The 22737-nt window shown below is 41.9% G+C and overlaps 1 protein-coding gene across 1 annotated transcript in view; it reads right to left on the bottom strand.

Moving 5' to 3' along the window:
- Positions 1–15251, bottom strand: part of LOC111232870 (numb-like protein) — a 31593-nt gene extending 16342 nt beyond the window's left edge. Inside the window, exons 1-2 of the mRNA XM_022760546.1 lie at positions 15123–15251; positions 1382–1532 (exon numbers count right to left, since the gene is read on the bottom strand). Coding sequence (XP_022616267.1) covers positions 1382–1532; positions 15123–15163 — 192 coding nt within the window. The 5' untranslated portion in view covers positions 15164–15251. The remainder of the gene's footprint in view (positions 1–1381; positions 1533–15122) is intronic.
- Between the last annotated feature and the right edge of the window lie 7486 nt (positions 15252–22737).

The raw sequence follows: 22737 nt of genomic DNA, 5'->3' as shown, positions 1-22737 counted from the left end.
ACCCCCCCACCCCCCTGTGTGCCCTCATCCCTCACCCTGTCATTTCCTGTGGTCTCCGTAATCTATAACTACACCTCGTTGTCATCCCTCCATCTCTGCCCTCCATCTCTTGTTGCCACTGTCCCCCCATCCCGTCAACAAATCTCCTCGGCTTTCAGCGACATACACTAGACAAGACCCAGGGTTATTATCAGGAAATTGGGCCATTAATAATGCTCTCTTCTGTATTTATTGCATGTGTGGCATTCAGCTGAGAGCTAAAATATGAGTTTGTGCTTTGCTCAAAGGCAAAATACCACATGGTTCCTATGAGGATTTAATAATCTTCAGCCCTAATAATATCAAGATATTTTCTTTTATTTGGCACGAGGCTATCAACAGCATGAGCTTCGGTTCCCATGTTGCCAAAAAAAAAAAAAATCTTGTTTTCTTGTTAACCATAAACTTGCTTGCAGTTTATCCCTATTATGAATAAAACACACCAAACTCTGGCATTTTTAATATAGTCCATCAATTTTTCTAATCCATGTTGATTCGGAGTTTGTAGGTGCAGTATGCTAATGTCAAGATGGACATTAAAATGCTAATATCTTTATCACAGCCCCATAAAAACTCCAAAATCAAACCAGCTTTCTCGTGTGTGTTTTGTAAGAAACTGTATTGAAAAAATACTTGTGTTTGCTCTCTGACGATTCATATCACTCTAATGTCTGTGCACTAAATATGAAGCTACAGTCAGCAACTGGTTAATGTAGCTTAGCATAAAGATTGGAAACAGCTTGTCTGGCAACAAGGCTACCAGGAATAAGTGCAAAATGCTTAACTATGTATTCCCTCAAGAAGAACACAATATACCAAACACTATTAACATACAGGTAAAACTAATCCCAGAAAATGACTCCAAAGAGATAAAAGAAAGTTTTTGAATGTTACATTTATGCTGTACAACAAACCTACATGTATGAGTTGTAAATAGAGCATCTTAACAGCCTTGTACACAAGCTGCTTCTGCTCTGCTCCTGTGATGTTCAAGGATAAGCTGCTGAATAAATGAGGATCCAGTGCACCTGTTGCTGGTGAGCGTCCTTATACTGGAGCTGACATGAGCTATGGTGAATGTGCCGTGGTCCAGTTTCCAAACCGGGAAACTTTCATTTGCCCTCTGATTTGTTTAGTCGAGGTAAACAGAGCACAGTTCAACTCCTCACCCAAACTCTAGTCAACATGTCATACACTCATTTCTACATACACCTTTTCATTGACCGAATGCTACAATTTATCATGGTTATATTGGAAATATGTTGTGAGTTTATCTCAAAATATTTTTTTTTTATACAGTATGTTGAATGGATCAGTACCGGACCGGGTTTTTGAAACTCACCCGAACCGGGAAGTTACATTTGCCCTTGCGTACAGCCTCCTCGTCAGCCTGCCACTGATGCGGCCTGCTGGCCTCTGGCACGTAGGTGGGCTTCTTCCTCCTCAGGCTCTGACGAAGCTTGTTCATCTCCGGGGTCACGTGCTCCCTGGTACTGCAGACACAAACAAGGACACTGGTTTAATTCTCCATTAAATTCTCAAAGGCTGATTTTGAGGTCTTCAATTCACTGAAATGCGTCATCGCAATCAAATAACTCTCAATTTAACAGTAAGACTCATTAATAGTTAATAAAGTGCAGAAGTTACAACACTTGAGAGGTTTGTCCAGAAACTGTAACTGTCATCATGTGTTTCATGCAGGATTATGAGCAAAGCGGGATCGATTTCATTGATCAGCTCAAGCTCATTATGCAGTAATCATCCCTAACAAGGCAGTCAGAGCGTGAGTGTCATAAACACTTCCTGCCATGATGCTCCATTGATTCTCCATTCAGACACAGAGTGCACAAATCACACAGGTAGAACGTGAACATTAATGAAGACAAAGCATAGAGCTTGCTTTCATCTCTCCAAGAAACATCAGGAATGCTGAGTGAATACTGATCAGCACACACACACACACACACACACACACACACACACACACACACACACACACACACACACACTCCAGTCCTCTGAATACCCACAGTCCTCTCTCTCTGCTGCTTAATTAGACCATTCAGCCCGCTGGCCTGTTTAGCGATGTTAATTTCCCAGCATAATGAAACGTGACGCCATCAAAACATGACCTGCTTAAAAATGATAATCACTGTTTTCATTCCTCCAAAGTCACATCCACCCTCAACAGAAGATGTGAAGTACAATAAAAACATCTCTCCTCATGTGCCTCCTCCCTGCTTAACAAGACTGAATTAACTGCACACCCAGCTCCATATTACCTATACTTCAAAAACTTTGAATCTGACTTTAAGGCCCCTCTTTCTCCTGTTTTCCTCCGTCCTCAGTCTCTGTGCAAACTCAGCGATTTTCTCTCTGGTCATGTTCTTTATATTTAAGGCACTTTGATCTGATGAGAAAGGCACCGGCGAGCTTCAGTTCCTATATCCACAATATTTAATCCAACCACTAGACACACCAGGGACCAGACACACATCAGAGCCGGTGCAAAAGTCTTTTAAATACAGCATCAGCGCAAACTGTTAAGAAATTAAATAAAAACTGTGGAGGGATCAAAGAAATATTTATGTAACATTTTCCCTCTCTGCTTTTATTCTTCCATTTCTCTTGGGTTAATCTGACTAAAGACTACACTTGTGTTATTCTCTTACCGTCTGGTTTCTCCATAACTCAGCATCCTGGCTTTAGGCGGGCGCGAAAGCGCACAAATATTACACTGAAGACATGTCATCTCCACACAGTATGTACAACAGCGTACTGTATCCTGAAGAAGAAATCTTCTCTCTGCTCTTCTACACACAGGTCGGTGTTTAAATGCTAATATATATATACACACACAGCCTCATCACTTCTCATAATCACAGCTGTGTTGCTGGTAATTGGTGGCAAAGGCTGGTGTGCCGGAAGCGTGTGCAATTAGACGTTCTTGTGCATCTCACACACACGCTCAGATGTGTGTGTAACGCGGAGAATTCAAATGCAGCAGCTCGAGTGGCCTTACTCATTCCTGGCATGTGACGCATGTGTCCTCTGCCAAGAGTAGGCACACACACACACACACACATACACACACACACACACACACATACACACACACACACACACACATACACACACACACACACACACATACACACACACACACACACACATACACACACACACACACACACAAATATATCCAAGCCCCTCTGCAGCTAGATTTGCACACATGTCGAGGCTTTTGCCAGTCATTTCTGGGCAAAGCGCCAAATGACTGGCACCTGGCTGGCACAAGTACTGCTGAGGCAGGTGTGATGAACGTGTGTGTGTGTGTGTGTGTGTGTGTGTGTGTGTGTGTGTGTGTGTGCATAGGGGTGAAAGCAGGCTTGTGCGTAATACCCAACGAGGTGGTGGAGGGGGGCGTTATGGGGACAGGGTGGGGGAATGGAGGTGCCGGTTAGGGAATACAAGATGCTCTGTAACTGCCCTCATATGGTTTGGGACAGCGGGTGAGGAGGAGGAGTGAGCGAATAGGACTGGCATCTAATACCAGGCCACAGGGGAAAGACACAGAAAAGATGCAAGAGAAAAACCACTGAAAGAAGTGGAGGAATGAAGAAACGAGGTGAGAAAATTAATGTCTCAACCCACCAAATGATCCCGTTCTTAAAGTCGTGTAATAAATTGGAAATGTGGATGTGGGGGGACAACAAACTGGTAATAATACAGATAAAACCAGAAGCAAGAGAAAAGAAAAAGGAGAGGTCACACACTGAAATGTGTCCGAAAAATAAAAAATAAAAAATTATATAGTTGTAAATACTTTGGCTATTCAAGAAATGTCAACCAAACACCCCAGCACTTCACAGATACACAGGTATTTATTTAGTCATGTTATAGGGATAAAAAATATTCCTCTTTGCTTTAATATATGCAACTTTGAACTATTGATCCAAAGACCTGAAAAGCAACTTTATCTAAGTAACCAAAGTTAAAACATTTATGAAACACATTCACCGCAACTTTATCTTACAAAAGGGGATTTGTGCTAAATGTTCCTATTATAATTACTACCATATATTAAACTTAAACAGTTTTGCTAATGAAGTCATTAACTTTGCTGCGGAGTCCAACTCCCATTTTAACTCGAGTGGCAACATCAAAGTTTCCAAAGGTTTTAAATGAAGTGAGAGCAGATTCAGTGGGAAAAGACTAGAGAGATAAAACAGGTGATGGGCAAAAGCCAGTTTAAGCAGAGTAATGAATTAATCAGCTAACAACAGGAAAAATACGTGAGATGACACATGGGAATTTTTAATATAAACTCTGAATCTTATAATAAAAGGTTTGACATTTTGGGAGATATACTTTCTTGCAGAGAGTGAGGTGAAACATGAAGGTACAGCCAGCAGCTGGTTCACTTAGCTCAGCATAAACAGGGAGGAAGAGCTAAAAGAGATCTGTCCAAAGGTTTTAAAAACAAAAAAAAAAACAAAAAAAAAAACAATCCACCTACAGTCATACTGAGACTTGTTTGTTGAATTATGCACTATACTATTTTTTAGTGCTGAACAGTTGCTACTGGAGACTCCAGGAAGTTAGAAGTAGTCTGGTGGCTTTACTCCTTGTAAAAATGGTAAATTTACTTTTTCTTTAGTGTTTTTGTACCGACAACACAAGCAAAATACAATGATGATTAGAGATCTCTGGAGGTGCTGGTTTAGAGGAGATGGATTTAGTTAATTTTACTGGTTTCTCAAAAAGGTTTAACTATTCCTTTCATGGATTAATTAGTAAAAAAACAAAGACTTTTCTTTATGAGAATGCATTTGTGTAGAAAATGTGGGTGGAAACCTGTGAAAACAGTGTCTCTTATTTGCCGTTTTGAGTTTTTGTGCACACAACAGTGTGTCTAAGCACAATTACACAGACGACATGAAACCCACATGTATCACGCCGACAGGACATAAAAATATGATCCAAACCAGACTGCAGTGAAAACACAAGTGAAAACAACTCTTGCAGCACAGTGGGAAATGAACTGAAATCTGGTAGTAAATGCTCTTTGATGGAGTCTGTAGAGACACATTAGGGTGGAGACATTACCCAGCATGCAACATGCAAAGGCCTTGCATAGCTGTGACCTCACCCCATACAACAAGAACCATCTGCATGAAGGAAAAAAGACAAGAGAAAAAGGCGATGGGCTGGTCGGCAGGCGAGGATGCGAAACATCAAAATAAATCTATAAATCAACTGCACAAATGAAATCTCTCGTCATAAACCCACGAAAAACGCATAAGCACTTCACCGTAGACTATACAAACAGGAGGCCCGGTGCCAAAAAACACATAGTTGTTCCCCAGCCAGTGTTTGACTTAGCAGCCATCTGGAATGTATTGTTGCAGAGGGGATGGCAGGAGAGACGACTTACGATCATATGATGTTATGTCGCTGTTCACCCAAGGTGACCTCCCTTCATCGCCGCTTCCTTCCCCCGGTCCAGCCCTATTCTTCCTCTTCACTAGTGTTTATACACCACATCTCTCTGCTCTCGTCCAACTGATGAGACCAGGGATGCAAAAACAGGCCCGAAGCTAAATGTCTGCAGCTCCGCCGATGTGAATGTGAGGAAATGGGTTTCACAGGGGTGAATTTAGCATGAAAAGTTCGCCTACGCGTAGAGACTAATAAAATGTGGGGGAAAAATGTGAACATTTTGCTTCAGCTTGTTAAGTTTTAACTGTTACTAGGTTGGGGCAATTGTCATTAACAAACTGGTGTGTGTGCACATGTATGTGTGTGTGTGTGAGTGTGTTTGTTCTATATCATTAATATTAGGTTATTAGCTTGTATTCAAAGTGTTAGAAAATTAAAATGTCATTATGTATTCACTCCATATAATCTGTGTTAAGACTGCATGAACTCATGTGTGTCCAGCTGCGGTTTGTGCGAGCCAGATGTGAGTCTGATTGATATGTTTGGCACTCTCCCTCCCTTTCACACACACTCACACAGTGTTCCTCCCTGATCCAGATGTTCTGTGTTCAACAGCGGCTCAGAGGTTTTGGCAAAATAGGACACACTCCTCCCTCACACTTCTTCTCAACCAGATGCTCGCAAAACACACCTCATACGAGGAGGGAGACAGAGGAGGAGTGTGGGAGAGAATGGGCTGATGTTGCCACACACACACACACACACACTTGTCTAGACAATCCTCTGCTGCAACACTCACACACACACACACACACACACACACGCAATGCAAACACACACACAATGAGTCATTGCCACCTCGCATTACGGTAAGCCATATATCTGTGAAGCTCCGGAGAGACGAGGAGGGGACAGCAAGAGGTGGAGCATGAGTAAGTTTGTGTGTGTGTGTGTGTGTGTGTGTTTGTGTGTGTGTGTGTTGCAGCAGGGGATTGTTTTGGCTTAGTCATCACTGACCCGACCACTTTATATGGACACAATGTACCTCCCTCTGTTTGCCCCTCAGTTCAGCTGAATTCAACGTGAGTCTTATTGGCTGAACCTCTGACAGGCTGATGTGTTTTGCTGAAGCTTTTCAGTGTGACTAAGAGCAAAAGTTATAGCTTCAAAGTTCAGTATTACTACAGCTAAATAAAGTACAAAGTGTTAATTGCAGTGTTTCGGGATAGAGAATACCCACATAAACAAGCCATATTACTTAAGATATGATTTATATAGAGACCGGTTTAGTTTAGTGAAGCAGCCGGGAGTACGGCACAGGAGCTAGGCGATCTACTGCTGGGGACGGGGCCATCTGCAAAAACCTGTTTTAGCCAACATCTGTTGAAGTGTACACTATATTTGGAATATTTTCACCGCTTTATCCTGCCCTTTCCTCTGGAAGTACATTTTCTCAACCGCTGAACCACCATATTCCTACGCACAAACACACCTATGCTTAGCTTCTTCTGGCTCAAACAGCTTATCTGTGGCGTAACACAGTGTGTTGTACGTACTCGTACGGTAGTGCCAAAGGATAGGGCTGTGTGACGGCAAGATAAAAAAGTTAAAATTTTCAAAATAACGCGAACACTTCAACTGATATTGTTTTTTTTCCGGGGGCATTTAAAGTCCACCTTTAGATATAAATCTGTGGCTGACACAGTTTAATGGTGGACTGCAGGCTGTGTTGAGGCATCTGATAACAAGGTCTACAGTTCAGACTTTATAATGGGATTTTTATTTACCTGGTTCGGTTGGTATCAGCAAGGGGCTTAATACTCTTAATCCTCCATCTCATTTAGCCACAAAAAAAAAATATACAAAAGTATGTGCATGCAAGTAAACACACACAAACGGTTTTACAACCAGCATTAAATGTCACTTCAGAGGTAACTCATCTATGGGCTAATATTAGTCAATATACAGTCAAGCTCATAGAATTAATTTAGAAACACATAAGACACAGGTACATTATGCTGACACTGACACACACACACACACACACACACACACACACACACACACACACACACACACACACGCACGCACACACACACACCCACACACACACACACACACACACAACACCACACACACACACACACACACACACACACTGAAAACTGACCCAGTTTCTGGGCCCTGCAGACTTTAACTGACACTGAGTGACCTCGATAGGGATGCTGACACTTACTGTCATCAGAACTCTCTGTGTCTCTCTTCCTCTCTCACACACACTAACACACACACACACACATACACACAAAAAGCGACAGGTGCTCTGTATTTGTGTGTGCGTGATTAAAAAATAAAGGAGCTTGACGTAGCGGCAATAAACCAGGGCACTTTTGTTTAGACTGAAGGCTGACCCAGGACAGGATGGCCTTATTCATTGCAGTGGTTTGTGAGGCTGTGCAGGAGTGTGTATGAATGCATGTGGGAGAGCGACAGACAGAGAGAGACACAGAGCGCGCTCTACAGAGTTTGTATTAGACAGACAGACTAAAGCACACAAATCAACCATTGCTACCATACACAGATTTTCAGACACAAAATAACACAAATGCACAATTCAGTATGCAGTATGAGGCCGTCATCAAGATGCTACATCACTGAAATCTCACCTCAAATTTTTTTGGAAAACGTTTGTTTGCTTTCTTATTGGCAGTTAAGTGAAAAGATTGATATCAATTGTTTGAGCCATAGACTTGAGACTTGGACTTAAAATGGGGGGAACTGTTTGCAGGTCCTGGAGAGCAAAGCCTCCTGTGGCTCCAGAGGAAGCTGTGCAAAATCTGATAAATGTCCTCAAGTGATGTTACTTGAGTCGCTGTCGGTTTCGGCTGTAGACTGAAGTTTGAAAAAGAAGAAAAATCTGCAAGTGTGGAGTTAGAAAGAAGTGAGCTTTCCAGACCCCTGTAGCCCAGTCTCTGATTCAGGCTAGCAGCATGAGGCTACAGTAGCTTCTGCTAGTTTCAAGTTTTTGGCCAGCAGACAGACAAACCCTACCATGCAGCACATGATAATTTATTATTAGCTAAATAATTATTCAACTATGAAAAAAAATTATCAAATGCAATTTTAGAATATTAGCATTCAGATATGTGAAACACCTTTATCCTGACTTGACTAAAACACAAGACTTGACCGGGATCTGCCCTACAGGATTCGAGACTTGACTTGGTACTTATTCTTAAATGAACTGATTTTGGACCTGTCCCTAAAAGACAATTGAAAAAAAAAACATAGCTTTGGTTTTCAGCTGACACTTTCCATCCTATTTCAATCATAGGAAATACAAGGAGTGTGTGTGTGTGTGTGTGTGTGTTCTGAAACACAACTTTCATACAGCCAGACTACCAAGTCAGAGAGCTGCTGAGCTGAAAATTTCCACGCCAATATAATCACTGGAAAACAGCACAATCGCACAAATCATTCAATCACAATATCAATAAGTGATTCCCAGAAGCAGAGGGAACATTAAAGCTTAAACAAACAAACAGCAATATGCAGTCTGTACTCATGCTGTCTAATCTGAGCTCATGTGAAACATAAATGCCCTTGGGTGCTGCAGCTACAGTGAGCAAAAAAAAAAAAAAACCTAAGCCTCTCTAGCAACAGCACATACAGATCGGTGGAGCGCTGAATACAGTGCAACGTGTAGGAGGCTTATGAAGACTACTTTTCTGTGAGGAGATAAAAACGAACCATACTGCATCAGTAATGGCTCTTTCTGTCAAGATTAGGAGTGTGTGTGTGTGTGTGAGAGATGGACAGCGGCAGGTGAAGCAGAACCACGTGTTTAACCATCAGCCAGGCACCCACTGTGTCTATTGTCTCGATTCACCCTCTCTCTCCTTCACACACACACACACACACACACACACACACACACACACTTCACAGTACTCCATAAACCAGGTCCACTCTATAAAAGGGGTCAGTGGGTTCATATATCTCTCTATCATTGAAATTCAGGACCAATCCACAATCCATAGGGGTTTTTATACAGCGCTCGTCATGCTGTAGTACTGTTCAATACGACTCATAACACCATATAATACAGTGCAGTGCTATGTCCTCCAATGGTTTTCCATACTGTAAAATACATTATTTATTGAACAAGTTCTACTTCCTTGCATTTAGATTCCCCCAGGGTGTTTCCTGTAGGGTTAATATCTAATATCTTCTAAAAGAAAAAGCAAGGGATGTCTACGTAGAAGAGATACACTCGCACTCTAACTTTATTGCCAACAAATTATTCAATAACCTGCAAAAAGCAGTACCATGAAACTTCGTTTATTTTGATTTTTATGTTAGGAAATGACACCGCAAAGTCATTTCACGGTACATTTGATTCAGCAAGAAAGCTGTTAACGTGATAGAAATGTATTTAACTGAGGTGAGGATGCACAGAAATGCATTGTGCATTGTGAGCTGAAATAAACCATAATAAAAATTATATTCTACTTACATTAATGTACTTTTTTCCAATTATTTCTTCATCTACTAACAGGAGCAACTGAATTTTTTTTCCTTTATGAATTTAATTCTAACTGTACTGAACCATTTCCTGTAACAGACTGATAATGTTTTCATTTGGCAACTTACAGCCATGAGTAATAGTTTATTTTACTGACATTTACTCCGTCCAGCCCACCATGTAGGTCAAATTGATTATGTTGTATTTGTCACTGCAGTCTATGAACTATGGCTTCTCTGTGTCTAAGGAGAATAAGTCAGATGAATTTGAGGAGAGAAGAGAGAGTGTTTGTGTGTGTGTGTGTGTGTGTGTGTGTGTGTGTGTGCGCACGCACAGTGTGTCAGAATGTCAACATGCTTAACGGATGCCAATTAGCTTGACATTGACTGGTAGACCCACAAACACGTTCCTGTCCTTCCTCTGACCCGCTAATGCAATATGATCTTTCAGGGGGGGTTTCTGGGCAGGGTGAAGCATTACAGAAGCCGTTCTAATATAATTAGTCAGTGTGTGTGTGTGTGTGTGTGTGTGTGTGTGGGCAACCTGGTGGTGGTCATCTTGCATAACGAGACTGAACTGAACTCTGTGACTCAGGCTGCAAGGCATCTGGGAATTCAGTGCGTTATCACATTCAAAGGTGAATGCAGCGTGAGACAGATGTCATCATGACGATGATCACATGGATGGGTGGTGACTCAACCTGCATATCCAGGATCAGTTCTGTCACCAACACTTCTGTTCTTAAATCAAAATTTGTCTGCAGCAACTAAGTGACTCACGTTCACAGACAGAGGAGATAGAATTTAATACTGCATGAGCACCAGATGCAGGATACAGTATGTTCAAAAACATGTACAAAAACTTGAGCACTGCACTAATGCTCTTGGAGGGGAAGGAATGTCATCATCAAAAAAACATTTTTTAAAGATGCATTGCTGCATTTATACGACGTTCTAGCCCGTATGCATTAGAGGATTTTTATTTTTAAACACTCACTTGAGTGCATGGATTTGGAGTTATTATGCCACAACCGCTGATGAGTGAATTATTCGTTCCTCTTAATGTGGTTCATATCTGAGGGAGTGATGAATACTAGATCAAAGTCACACAACCATTTTCTTTGTGATAAGTGTTCAAGGCTTAAAACTTTGTCTCTTTTAACAGTTTTTCATTTTAGCAGTTTAAAGATACTTAAAGGGGCTTTTTGCAAGTTTTCTCTGCTGCCAAATGTGGTTCCTTGCCGGGACCAGGTGGTGGTGATAGTCACCTGACAAGCGCTTCGGTCACCGTTGCGTTTACAAGACAAGAGGTTATGATATGTCCTCTGAGCAGCGCTATGTCAATGGTGAGACGCTCTCGGAAAGTGATGAGACGGGCCGTTGCTAGCTGGTGAGCGTGCTATCTTCAGTAGAAGAAAAGAGGTGATAGAGACACAGTGAGTGAACAGCGGTTAATGCTAACACTGGCTATGTAGCAATAGCAAAACTTACATATAGCTCCTTTTTAAGGTTTCATCAAACTTCAAAATCATTTATACGCTTCATTTATACTTCTGCATTAGAAGGTTATACTTCAGCTACAGCGGCTATGTGTGTAGGCTGTGTACCTGCGCTGCAGCTGTCGTGCTCCTCAGGGCTATGGCAGCCATGGAGTTACAACATGAGGAGCGTATGAAGAACTGTGACTGGACAGCATTGGCTGCCTGTGTTTTCTACTACACGTTTCTGATGCTGGTAGAGATTTTTCAGAGGGAACTACAAATTAAATCTGACACTGTAGGTTTCTACAGCCCCTTGCACACCAAGCATAAATCCAGCTTACCTGGATAACCTGGGGTTTGCTCAAAAGCTGCCTGATCATCATCTGCTTATGTTTCTTGTCATGTTAGATTTTTAGTGATGTAGCTGCTTCTCAGCAATCGACAGTGTTTTTTTTAATCACCAGTTGGAATGATGATGAATGTGTCAAAGGCTTGAAATTAGTTTGACCATCCTGTATCAGAACTTTTTTTTCTCTTTTACCAGACAATTTAAGTCCATTCTTAAGCAAATTAAAATATAATGTAAAGCAAACTAAGACAGAAAGAGACATAAAAGATAATGTTGACACTTTGCAGTCAAATACTAAAGCTTAGGACGAGATAACTTGCACAGTTTAAACTCTAAGGAAGGTACTTGGAATGAAATTAAATGTCATCACTATGGAGATGGATAGATCGAGGAAGCAGCACAGGTTTCCAGAGTCAGTTCCGTCACGGTTTGACTACAGCCGAATGAGATTTACCGGCACTTATACACACACATTATCGCACTCAAACATACTAGCAGACATAAAAAAACATGCATATGTTTCCACACAGTAGATGCAATTCATGCTGTACTAACACCAAATAACCGTGAGATTGGCTAAACTGAATACAAGCATTCATTTCCACTGAATTTACAGCAATGATAAAACGCGGGGAGGAGTAGAGGAAAAAATGTAGAGGAACAATCGATGCCGTTGGTCTGGCGGCTGAATGAGAGGGTCAGTCTGCCAGAGCTGGGAAAACATCCTGCAATTAAAATTATCTGCTTCCCAGTCTTTTCTGCAAATGGGATGTAGCTGGGAAACTGTAATTTACATCGTGTTAGCTTTGCAGAGAGATAGAGAAAGAAAGAGAGAGAGAGAGAGAGAGAGTGTGTGAAGCCTGGGAGGCGCATGTGTGCTGGTGGACTCACACACACATTCACACACATGCACTGTCAACTCAACACCAGAAGACACACACACACACACGCACGCACACACACACAGCTCCCACACCTATTTGCCTCTTCCTCCAGGCTTATCATGATGCTGTGTCACTGCCCCTCCTGCTGCTGTTTCAATTCCCACCCACCCAAGTTAAGCCGGGAGAAGATTGTGTGTGTGTGGTGTGTGTGCGTGTGTGTGTGTGTGTGTGTGTGTGTGTGTGTGTGTGTGTGTGTGTGTGTGTGTCTGTGTTTATGCAGGGTCACTTTCTTCGTCTCTCTTTTTGTAAGCGAAGGTGTTTGTGTCCTGCAGTGTATACGTTGCGATGCATGGTTGCATTTGTGCACAAAGGTCTTGAATGTGTTCCTACCTGTGTGTGTATATGTGCTAGTGTGTGTGTGTGTGTGTGTGTGTGTGTGTCTGAATGGGTTCCAAGACACAAAAGATTAACACAACAATATCCAAATCCCCCTCTGCCCTTGGAACAGCAGGCAAAGAGGGTACAGACCGCGCTAGCTCTATGTGTGTTTGTGATTGTGTGTGTGTGCATTCATGAGTATATTGCATCTGTATCAATGCATGTCCATGCCTGCATGCCAGTGTGTGTCTGTAACTGTGACAGGAAAAGTGTGAGTGTGTGTGTGTGTGTGTGTGGGGAAGCTAATCTAAACACAATGCAGCCAGGCGTGAAGTGGAGCAGTCTAGTCGATATGCTCCAGTATCATATTGGTCGTGCTATGTTCCCACTTTGTAGTCCCACCTATCAGTCTAGACCAGTGCCACAGGCCAGCTTATCATCTGTACTACATTACTGATATGACAGCAAAGTGTGCGGCACACTTTCATCTCTAGGGACAGACATGAAACTCACAAACCAGAAAAATAGACGTAGAATAACCTGGGTATATTCCAGCATTGTTCTATATTCATCAATTATTTACAGGCATAATCAAAACAAATGTGGAACACAACGAGTTAACTTTTCGGGAACTCAAAGACAAAAACTTTGCATGACTTTAAATACAATGTGACTTCACTCAAATGTTCCCGAGCTGAAGGAGCTATTGTTGCCGCTGTAATTTCTCAATGTCTTGTCAACCCCACCCTTGAGCTTGCAGATTTTACGTAAGAGAAGAAGTGACCCAGCAGTCATAAGCGCTGATCTCTCACAGTCAAAAGAAGCTGAATTAAACCTTGGTCTCTTGGTTTTTAAGAGGTTCTGTGTGGACTGAAAACTCCTGCATTGGTGAAACATTGACATTTTTCACATCTCCTCTTTCCTCACCTTTCAAACTCCTTCTCTTCTCATTTAGAACGTGTTAAAATCTTCAGTCTATTTTTATCTCCTGCTTCTTCTGCTGAAAAAGGGAGGAAATTCATATTTTCTCCATGATGAATCGACATTACCATGACTTTTTGCTCATACTTTATACACACTCTGTCCCTCATCCCATTTTTCACGCTTCCCTTTTGAAACTCAACTTTCAATTTCACACCACTCCTCTCATCTTCTGCTTCCTGTTGAGTCTCCGTCTCGCTTTTCTTCATTTGTGCTCATTTCACTTATTACACAGGTCTCTGTTGTCTCTTCACTTTGATCTTTTTTTCTATTTTCCAAAACACATGAGAGCTGTCCTTCTCAATTACCTAATCATGAGGGCAGAGATAAAGACAGTCAGAAAGAGAGAGAGAGAGAGAGAGGAAGAGTTTAAGTCGGGAGGGAATTTAAGCAAAGCGGTCCGTCCCTTCAGCCTGACAAGGCTTGGAGACGTACTTCTTTTCAAAAGACTGCATCGCAGGTGTTCACGAATGCACATATGAACACCCTGATATGTGCACACAAAAACATGTGCAGGCACTCACACTATGCAAGAAAAAAAATGTTGGGCGTTTGTATCAATTTAGCAGGTTTAATCTCTTCCATATGGGCATGGGGGCTAATGCATCTGCTAAGGCTATTAGCCGCTATGAGCCCTGTGCACACAGGCTAGACTAGACCTATTATCAGTTTGGCAGTGACTGAAAATATCACCATAGCCAATAACGTAACAACAACAGCAAAAAAACACATAGTTATCACTACCATGAAAACTACAGATCTTCTGTTGACCTCCATAGAGCTCGCACATGTCTGCCTTGTTGAAACAGGGTCAACTTGATGGACAGAAGAAGACAAAAACAGCCCAAGGGGCTGATTGCTACGGTAACAGTCGACCCAGTTTGAAACAAAAATACACCCAGGTGCACAATCACACACACAAAGCGCTGTAAAAGAAGAAAAAAAAAGTGTATGCAGAAATACCCTGAAAGTGAATATTTTTATGTTTGCTGGATGCCACACACAAACACAAAGTTCACACCTGCTACTCTGTGTTTGACTCACCTGAGTTCGATGGCCTCCCCCATCTCGCCACAAGAACTCATCTCACACAGGACGCGACAGCAGATGAGAGGAGATGCAGAGATGACAAGCTGAGAGAAAGAACTCCCTCAGACTAGTGGCCACAGCAATAACAACAGTACAAGAAAAAGATGAGAGGAGGAGAGGAGAGGAGCGAGAGAGCATGTGATGATATTGCGTTTCAGAGTGAGGGACGGAGAGAGGAGAGTGAATGCAGAGCGAGAGAGAGAGCGAGAGAGAGAGAGAACCACACCTCTTCTTAAGGGATTAACTTGGAAAAAGGAGCCCTGACACATTCGCAAATACACACACACACAGGGATGCACCCAAACACAATCAAACTGCCCACGACCCAGCGTGCATGAGCGTCTGGTACTCAGATACACACAAACAAAATACTGTACACGTACGCACGCATGCTCACAGCTGCTCTAAAAATAAAGACAAATCAATGTTTGATGCTCCACATCCTAGGAGTGAGGGAAGAAGAGAGTGGGAGGATAGAAAGAGAGAGAGTAAGAGAGAGAAAGAGAAAAAGGGGAGGGGTGATTAAACGAGTCATGGCGGGTGGTGACACAGTTTTCTTTACTCTCCATCTGCTATGGTCGCACTGGTCAAGAGTGCACTGGGGGAGAGGGCGAGAACTGGGGTTGGAGCCTGGGGACAGACGCAAGAGCTGGAACTCGGGAGTAGGGCCAGGGCCGGAGGATGTGGCCAACCTGAGGACTGGAACTCATCCTGGTCGTATGTTTCTACAGGGATAGTGCTGGACACGAGGGAGAGTGCTAGCCTCCCAGTATACTGGATACAGGCAGTGTTCCCAATGGACGATTATGCAAAATGATGAAACCCACAGACCACACCCACACGAGCACCTGGTTGTCTGAGTGTTCCATGTTTTTGGTTTCCTATATTTTCTTTTTTCTTTCTTTCTTTCTAGCTGGAAAAACATTTGCTGGCGAACCTGGAGAAATTTAGATCATCTAAACATTTTTGTTACAATCTGTTTCTGAACACTGAGATGAGGCGTTGAGGAGAGAACTGGCTCGTACAGTTACAGTAAATCTGGTTTAAAAGTTTGTTCACAAGGGGCCGAGAGTTTAAATCGGTTTGTGGGTCGCGCTGTGAAGCCCTTATTTAAATACTGTTTAGGTCAACTTTGTAATTGAAACCAAATGTGGGGCAGTCAATGTGACACACTGCCTCTTGAATTGTGCTGTGCTACAACAGGATTCATAGCATGGCCACTTATTATGCAAATGAGAAACATGGAAATTGTGCCTCAAATATTTTCATAGTCAAGCAAGAGATGTTTGATGAGAAGCTGATTCTTGGGGAAGAGTTGCATCAAGGGTAAATCAGACGGTAGGTCCAATGACTTAAAGAAGGACAGAGGTTGACAGTTGAGGGCTAGTGCAGGAAGAGAACCAGGGATAAAGGAAGAGCTTAAGCTTGAAGTTTTAAGACTAGGTGATAACAACTATTATTATAACAAAAAATTACTTCTCCAGTGGCCAAGTGGTGCAGAGTTGCCCAATCAAATATGTGCATGCACTCCTGGTACATTACTTGATATTGTGAATAGCATACCTCTACTGTTGACTACGGAGCAGGTGTAACAAAGGATAAAATTAGTGCTGCTGTGATAACTTACAAAAGCAGTAAAAATGATTCCTCATTAATACTGTAAACCTCTGTGCAGGCACCTGATAAGCCTTCAACCTCATGAAACTGTGTCTCAAACCAACCATCCAGGATCGAAAAGGCTTGTTGGGTTTAGGGACAACTGGAGCAGACTAAAACCATACTTTGCACCGTGTTCACACCTTGCACTAAAATGCATCTTGGGTTATCTAATCACAAGGGTACGCAACTACAGGTAGAGGTATAAACGCACCTTAAGTGCAACGGGATCCACTCATACAGTCAGGGAAGGTAGTTGAGGAACACACGTACAGTATATAAAGTAGTGTGAATGCTAAATTGTGCCAAACCCTAATAAAGGAGACAGTATCTGAGGTGGTACCAGTTAACAACCAGCTATAGCAGCGAGGCTTGCTCCGGCTTAGCAGCAGTTAAGCTCAGTTTCCCCGCTGATAAAATGTAATATGAGAGAGGAAGCCGAATCTGGCTACAAGTGGTCACACAGGATGCATTTGAGATACCTTATGATGTAAGGCCAAGTGTGACTTTCAATTACATCCAGTCTGTGTTTCAGGTTAGAGCCAGAACTGAGGCTGAGCCCGGAGATACTGTAACTCAGCGCAGTGTCGTGTGTGTCACTGCTATCCCTCTCCTCTCACACATTCCTAGCCTTCCATGATGCCAGTTCATCCCCTAAGCTGTTTACCCTCCAACACCCAGAGCCAGAGATCAACAATGGATGAGACTCAGAGGGATCAAAACGTCCTTGTTGTGCTCTGGCTCTGTTCACGTGTCCGTTACAGACACAGCACTCTGGGTATTTGTAGCTAACTGGCAACATTCGACACCATCTTTCCATTTCACAGTTTGTTGACAGAGGTGACATTAAAACGCTGGAGAGCTTTGTGATCGTGATGCAGTTACACGTCCCTGTGGGGAATCATGACTTAGTGAATTAATATGCACAACAAACAAATACAAGTTTGTACATAACCCTGTGCAGAAAATACAAATATATCTGTACACCATAAACAATCTCATCTAATCCACTCATCAAACACACTGAAGACATGTTGCACAAGCACCAGAGCACTTCTTTCTGGCGTGTGTGTCATGCTAATAACAACAAAGCTGACAGACAGAAGCATCTGGGAAACAACATCACTGGCAAGAAAGCAAAGTTGAGCAACAAAAGCTTCAAGGACAATCAACAAATCTCTTCCCACTAAATTAGTCATATCTTTCTCTGCTAGTGTCTCTACAAAGACACATCTTTGTCTTGCCTGTTCTTTTTTTTTTTTTTGACAAACACTACAGAGACCATTGAAATCCAAAAGTCATGTTTTAATGTTGCCAGTCCATTGTTTTGTAAATCTCGTGTCTGGACTGTGCGACATAATTGCCAATTGTATCTAAATTGAATCTAATCGTCGTTATTTGACAACAAAAACAAACTTACAAAAGTAATGTGACATCACCTGTGTTACAGTGTGGTATGGTATAATGCATGACAAAGTTCAAGGTGGTACAACGTCAGCTGGTTAACATTAGTTAGCATTCATCATTTTGAGCTGCACTTCATTTGTTCTGTATTCTAAAGACCTTTTATCTTGATTGTTAACTCGTCCTCCTCCTCTTTTCTTTTTCACTCCTCCAGGAGTGAGATGCACAGACAGAAAGAAGAGGAGGGTGAGAAAGAAGAGGATCTAAAAATAAAGTAGAGAGAGTAGAAGACAAAAGGCCCAGAATTTTAAATTAATCAGAGGAAGGCGCAGGAGATTTTATATCTACAGTGCTGTACTGTAAGATACATGTTCTGTGGCTGTGTGTGTGTGTGTGTGTGTGTGTGTGTGTGTGTGTGCAGGCATCTGCTTGTGCATGCATATTCATCTGTCTGACTGTGTATATCTGTCCACTGAGGCAGACACTAACATAAGCCATTTAAAGCTGCTGTGTAGTTATGAAACATGATGATCTCACCAGCCAGGTGGTAGCAGACACACTTCCTGCTCACAATAAATAAGCCCTCTGGCACGTGAGCTTTTCCACCAGTTACAGCACAAACAGAGAAACATAATCACGCTGTCTGTGTGTGTATAACTGTGTGTGTGTAATGTGCTTGTGTCTGCGAACATGTTAAATCTGAGAGTCTGTGGTTTTACAACCACCATGCCTCAGTGACTCTACAACAGCCTGTTATTTTAACCAACACTGTCTGAATGTAAATTAGTCTCCTTCTAACACTCACACACACACAGAGAGACACACACAACCACAATTAATGATCTGTGGGGTTACAAATACTCAATAATCTAACTCTGCGTGCAAATAAGCAATCTTCTGATGCGCCAGTGGCCGGCAGGCCCCCGAGCACAGTCTTGCACATAGTAACAAGCAATAACCTACTTACTGTATCCTCGCTGGAAGCTGTAATGACACTAAAATAAATGAAGTGTGATTTCTGAGCAAGTCATTCGTGTAGCAGGAGTTTATTAAAGTTGATTTGCCTTAAAGAAACATTTTTATTCATTTCAGTTCACTAATCAGGCGAGTCTGACTCAAAATTAGGCCAATTTGAACTTAATAACATTAAAATCAAATGAATCCTCAATAAAATCAAGTTTAAAAAGGTGAACAAAATCAAAGTGAAGTACACTTTTATAGCATTACTTAAGTATCCTACAGAAAAAAAACACAAACATATGCTGCAACGCACCAGTAAAGGCACGGTGCAAGCTAGTACACATGGATGTAAATTTAAAACACTTTGCAAATGTCTGTTAGAGCTCAAGGATACATACAATGTGTTTCTGTGAGTAAACATAACTTTTGGTTATTAACAATGGGCACCTTCAAGTTGAAGTTTGCACTGTAGACTATATCAGACTATAGCTGTAAGACATGTGTTCATCATTTCAACATTTACATAACTGATTTATGATTTTTCAATATAGAAATTCTGTTGGTAGAAGAAGTTGTATAAGTATTATTTCTCTTAAAAATAGAAGAGAAGGAAACAAACTAATCTTTGCACAATCAATAAACAAAGTTGTGTTTTCTTTACTGTGACTAAGACTAAGTGGAGGAAATTAAAAACCAACCACTCTCTATGACATCATTTCCTTTAACATACTACATGCCTCAGGTATGCACCCAAAACCTCAATGGTAAGTGTGTGTGTGTGTGTGTGGTGTGTGTGTGTGTGTGTGTGTGTGTGTGTGTGTGTGTGTGTGTGTGTGTGTGTGTCAACAAAACATGTACTGACTGGTGTGTAATTCAACAGTATCAAACTGAAATATAAATGAATGGAGGATATAAAGAGTTTATCATGATGAAATCTATGATACTGTACTTTCAGACAATACAATATTCATATATTAAAATAAGAATCAATATAAAGATATTGATTAGTGCAGCTTTAATATAACATAACATAATGTAACATAGCACTAGAATATAAGAGCTAACCTCTTAGATGGTGTCAGTGAAGACTTATGTTGAGCCTCGTGTTCTCTAGAGAAACAGGTGGGGGATCTTCAGGTGAGACTCTACATGCTTTCGTTAGGACATTTCAGCTGCTGCAGCTCCTCATCGTGTTATCTCGCCGCCTCAGTGACCTTCTGCTAAACCAAACACGAGCTATCCAATCAGCTGCTGTTAAGAAAGCCTGACACTTTTTGATTAGCCCGTCACCTCCGCCAAATAATCCACCTAACCTCCACTTTTTCATCCAGTCACACTCTGTAAAACTGAACCCTGCAGTAGGACGGCCTGTCCAATAGCGAGGCGTGACAGCCAAATCCACTGCCTTATCCTGACAGGCTGCTCATCGATTTCTGCCTCTGGTCAATACCACTCTCTTTTTCTTCTTTCTCTCTCTCTCTCTCCCCTCATCCATCTCTCCTCTCAATGACTCTCCATCATCATATGTCTCCATTATCCCCGACTTATCTTTCTCTGTAGACCAACGTAAAGCCTGTAGTTACAGACAAAGCCTCATTGACCAACTGTAAGATGATGGAGGAGTGTGTGAGTGCTCCTTCAAGTGGCTTTGGACACACACACACACACACACACACACATAAACTGGATGTATGTTAACTGATCAAGCCTGGCAGCACATTACAAGATCAATAGCTTTCCCGTCCTCTAGGACGTGTGTGTGTGTGTGTGTGTGTGTGTCTGTACATTCATGAGTAGGTCAGGTGTGTGTGTGGGCCAGCCACTAGTTTTCAAGCCTCACATCCTCTCTCCCTCTTCCCAATCAACATGGCATCCAAACTCCGTCACACTACGGTAGACACGCATACACGCAAGGGCCATGTGAAAACCTCACTGCTGCATGGCAACCGGATCCCATGGCAACCAATGGTATGGGGTTTTTCTTTTTTTGTGGGCTGAGGGAGAGAGAGAGAGAGGGTAAGAGAGAGAGAGAGAGGGTAAGAGAGCGAGAGAGAGAGAGAGAGAGAGAGAGAGGGAGGGAAAGTGAGAGAGAGAGAGAAGGGGAAGGAGGGGAGGAGGAGGATGACAGATATTTGAGAGAAAAACGGCAACTCTGGAAAAGAATAAAAATAGAAAGAGGGAGGAAGGCAGAGGAAGTGAGGGTGCAGCATGAATACACAAACACACACACACACACACACACACACTCACACACACTTCTTTCACTGTGCTGAGATCAGATGGGGCTGAGGAGAGAGAGAGAGACAGACAGTGACAACATTGTGGGTGAAAGGAGACCCCCCTCTGCGCCGATCACAACGAGGTCTTCCTGTTGAGGCGCAGGCAAACAAGATAAAGGAAAAGACACAAACAGGGAGAGAGAGAAATAGATGGAAAAGTCCTCCTCAAAATTATTTCTGGCGACTTTTTCAAATATTTTGTACATGCGACGGGTATCGTTAAACTAATTAGTGGGTAGTCAGGAAATAAGCACAGAGAATATGGTAGGAACAAAGTTAGGAGCAACCGAGAACTTATTTTGTAACTGCATTTAAAAAAAGGGTGTTTTATTTTACATGGAAAGGAAGAAAAAAAAAAGTAGAGAAACTTTTTGAGATGCTGAACTATTCCTGCTTCTCTGTGCTGTTGAGTTTGTGCCTCAGTGACAGGATTCAGGATTCAAATGGTGGATCTGAATGTATTTTTAAAAAAACGACATTACTGTCCCACTGCATTTTATAATCATTTTAAAAGCATATACATTACTATTTTATAGCTATAGTTGCACCAACACCCTTCCTCCCTGACTTACCCCTGTAACATAAATACTGTACACTTAAGTCAATATTAATCTTTTTAAAGTGTAAATTCCCAAATAATTTATTTAAGTACACTGTAATCTAAAATAAAATGATACCATAAAGTTGTTACCCCTCATTTCCTAAATTATGGTCTTCCTTTATTGTTCCTCATATGGGTTCCCACTAAGTAAGCACTGGTGCTCCATTTGTGCTGTAATGTATAAGGAGAGAGGAGAGGAGAGGAGAGGCCAAAGCACAGATCTTTGTTGCCTGTGTAACAGCGTCCCTGCTGGGCAGAGGCAGTATAACACACTGTCATGGTAACAGACCAGCTGCCTATTTTCCTGTTGTGTACTTGTGTGTGTGTGTCATTACCCAGGTCACTTTCTCTGACCTCTCACCTCTGACCTCCTGTCAGATCTGTCCAGACAGGAAGATTTTTTTAAAAAAACATTTTTTTTGTTATCCAGTTTGCTGACACATACATGAATCTACTGACTGAATGCAAAACACCATGTAAAATCACACTTCTTCACATTTCAAGTGCTGACTGCCAACACAATGCATTCATGCATAATGCATGTTTATGCATGTAAAGCAACTAAATACAAGGCCTGAACTCTAAAATCAATAAGGCTTTTAAAGCTTTTAACATCTGCTCCATCACTGTCTGACGGCTCGTCTGTGTCGGTCTGTCTGTGCATACCTAA

The sequence above is a fragment of the Seriola dumerili genome, unplaced genomic scaffold (genome assembly GCF_002260705.1).
Source record: "Seriola dumerili isolate Sdu_G_001 unplaced genomic scaffold, Sdu_1.0 BDQW01000337.1, whole genome shotgun sequence".
NCBI lineage: Eukaryota > Metazoa > Chordata > Actinopteri > Carangiformes > Carangidae > Seriola > Seriola dumerili.
The sequence above is the reverse complement of the archived record's forward strand: the minus strand, read 5'-3'. Positions and strand labels throughout refer to the sequence as shown.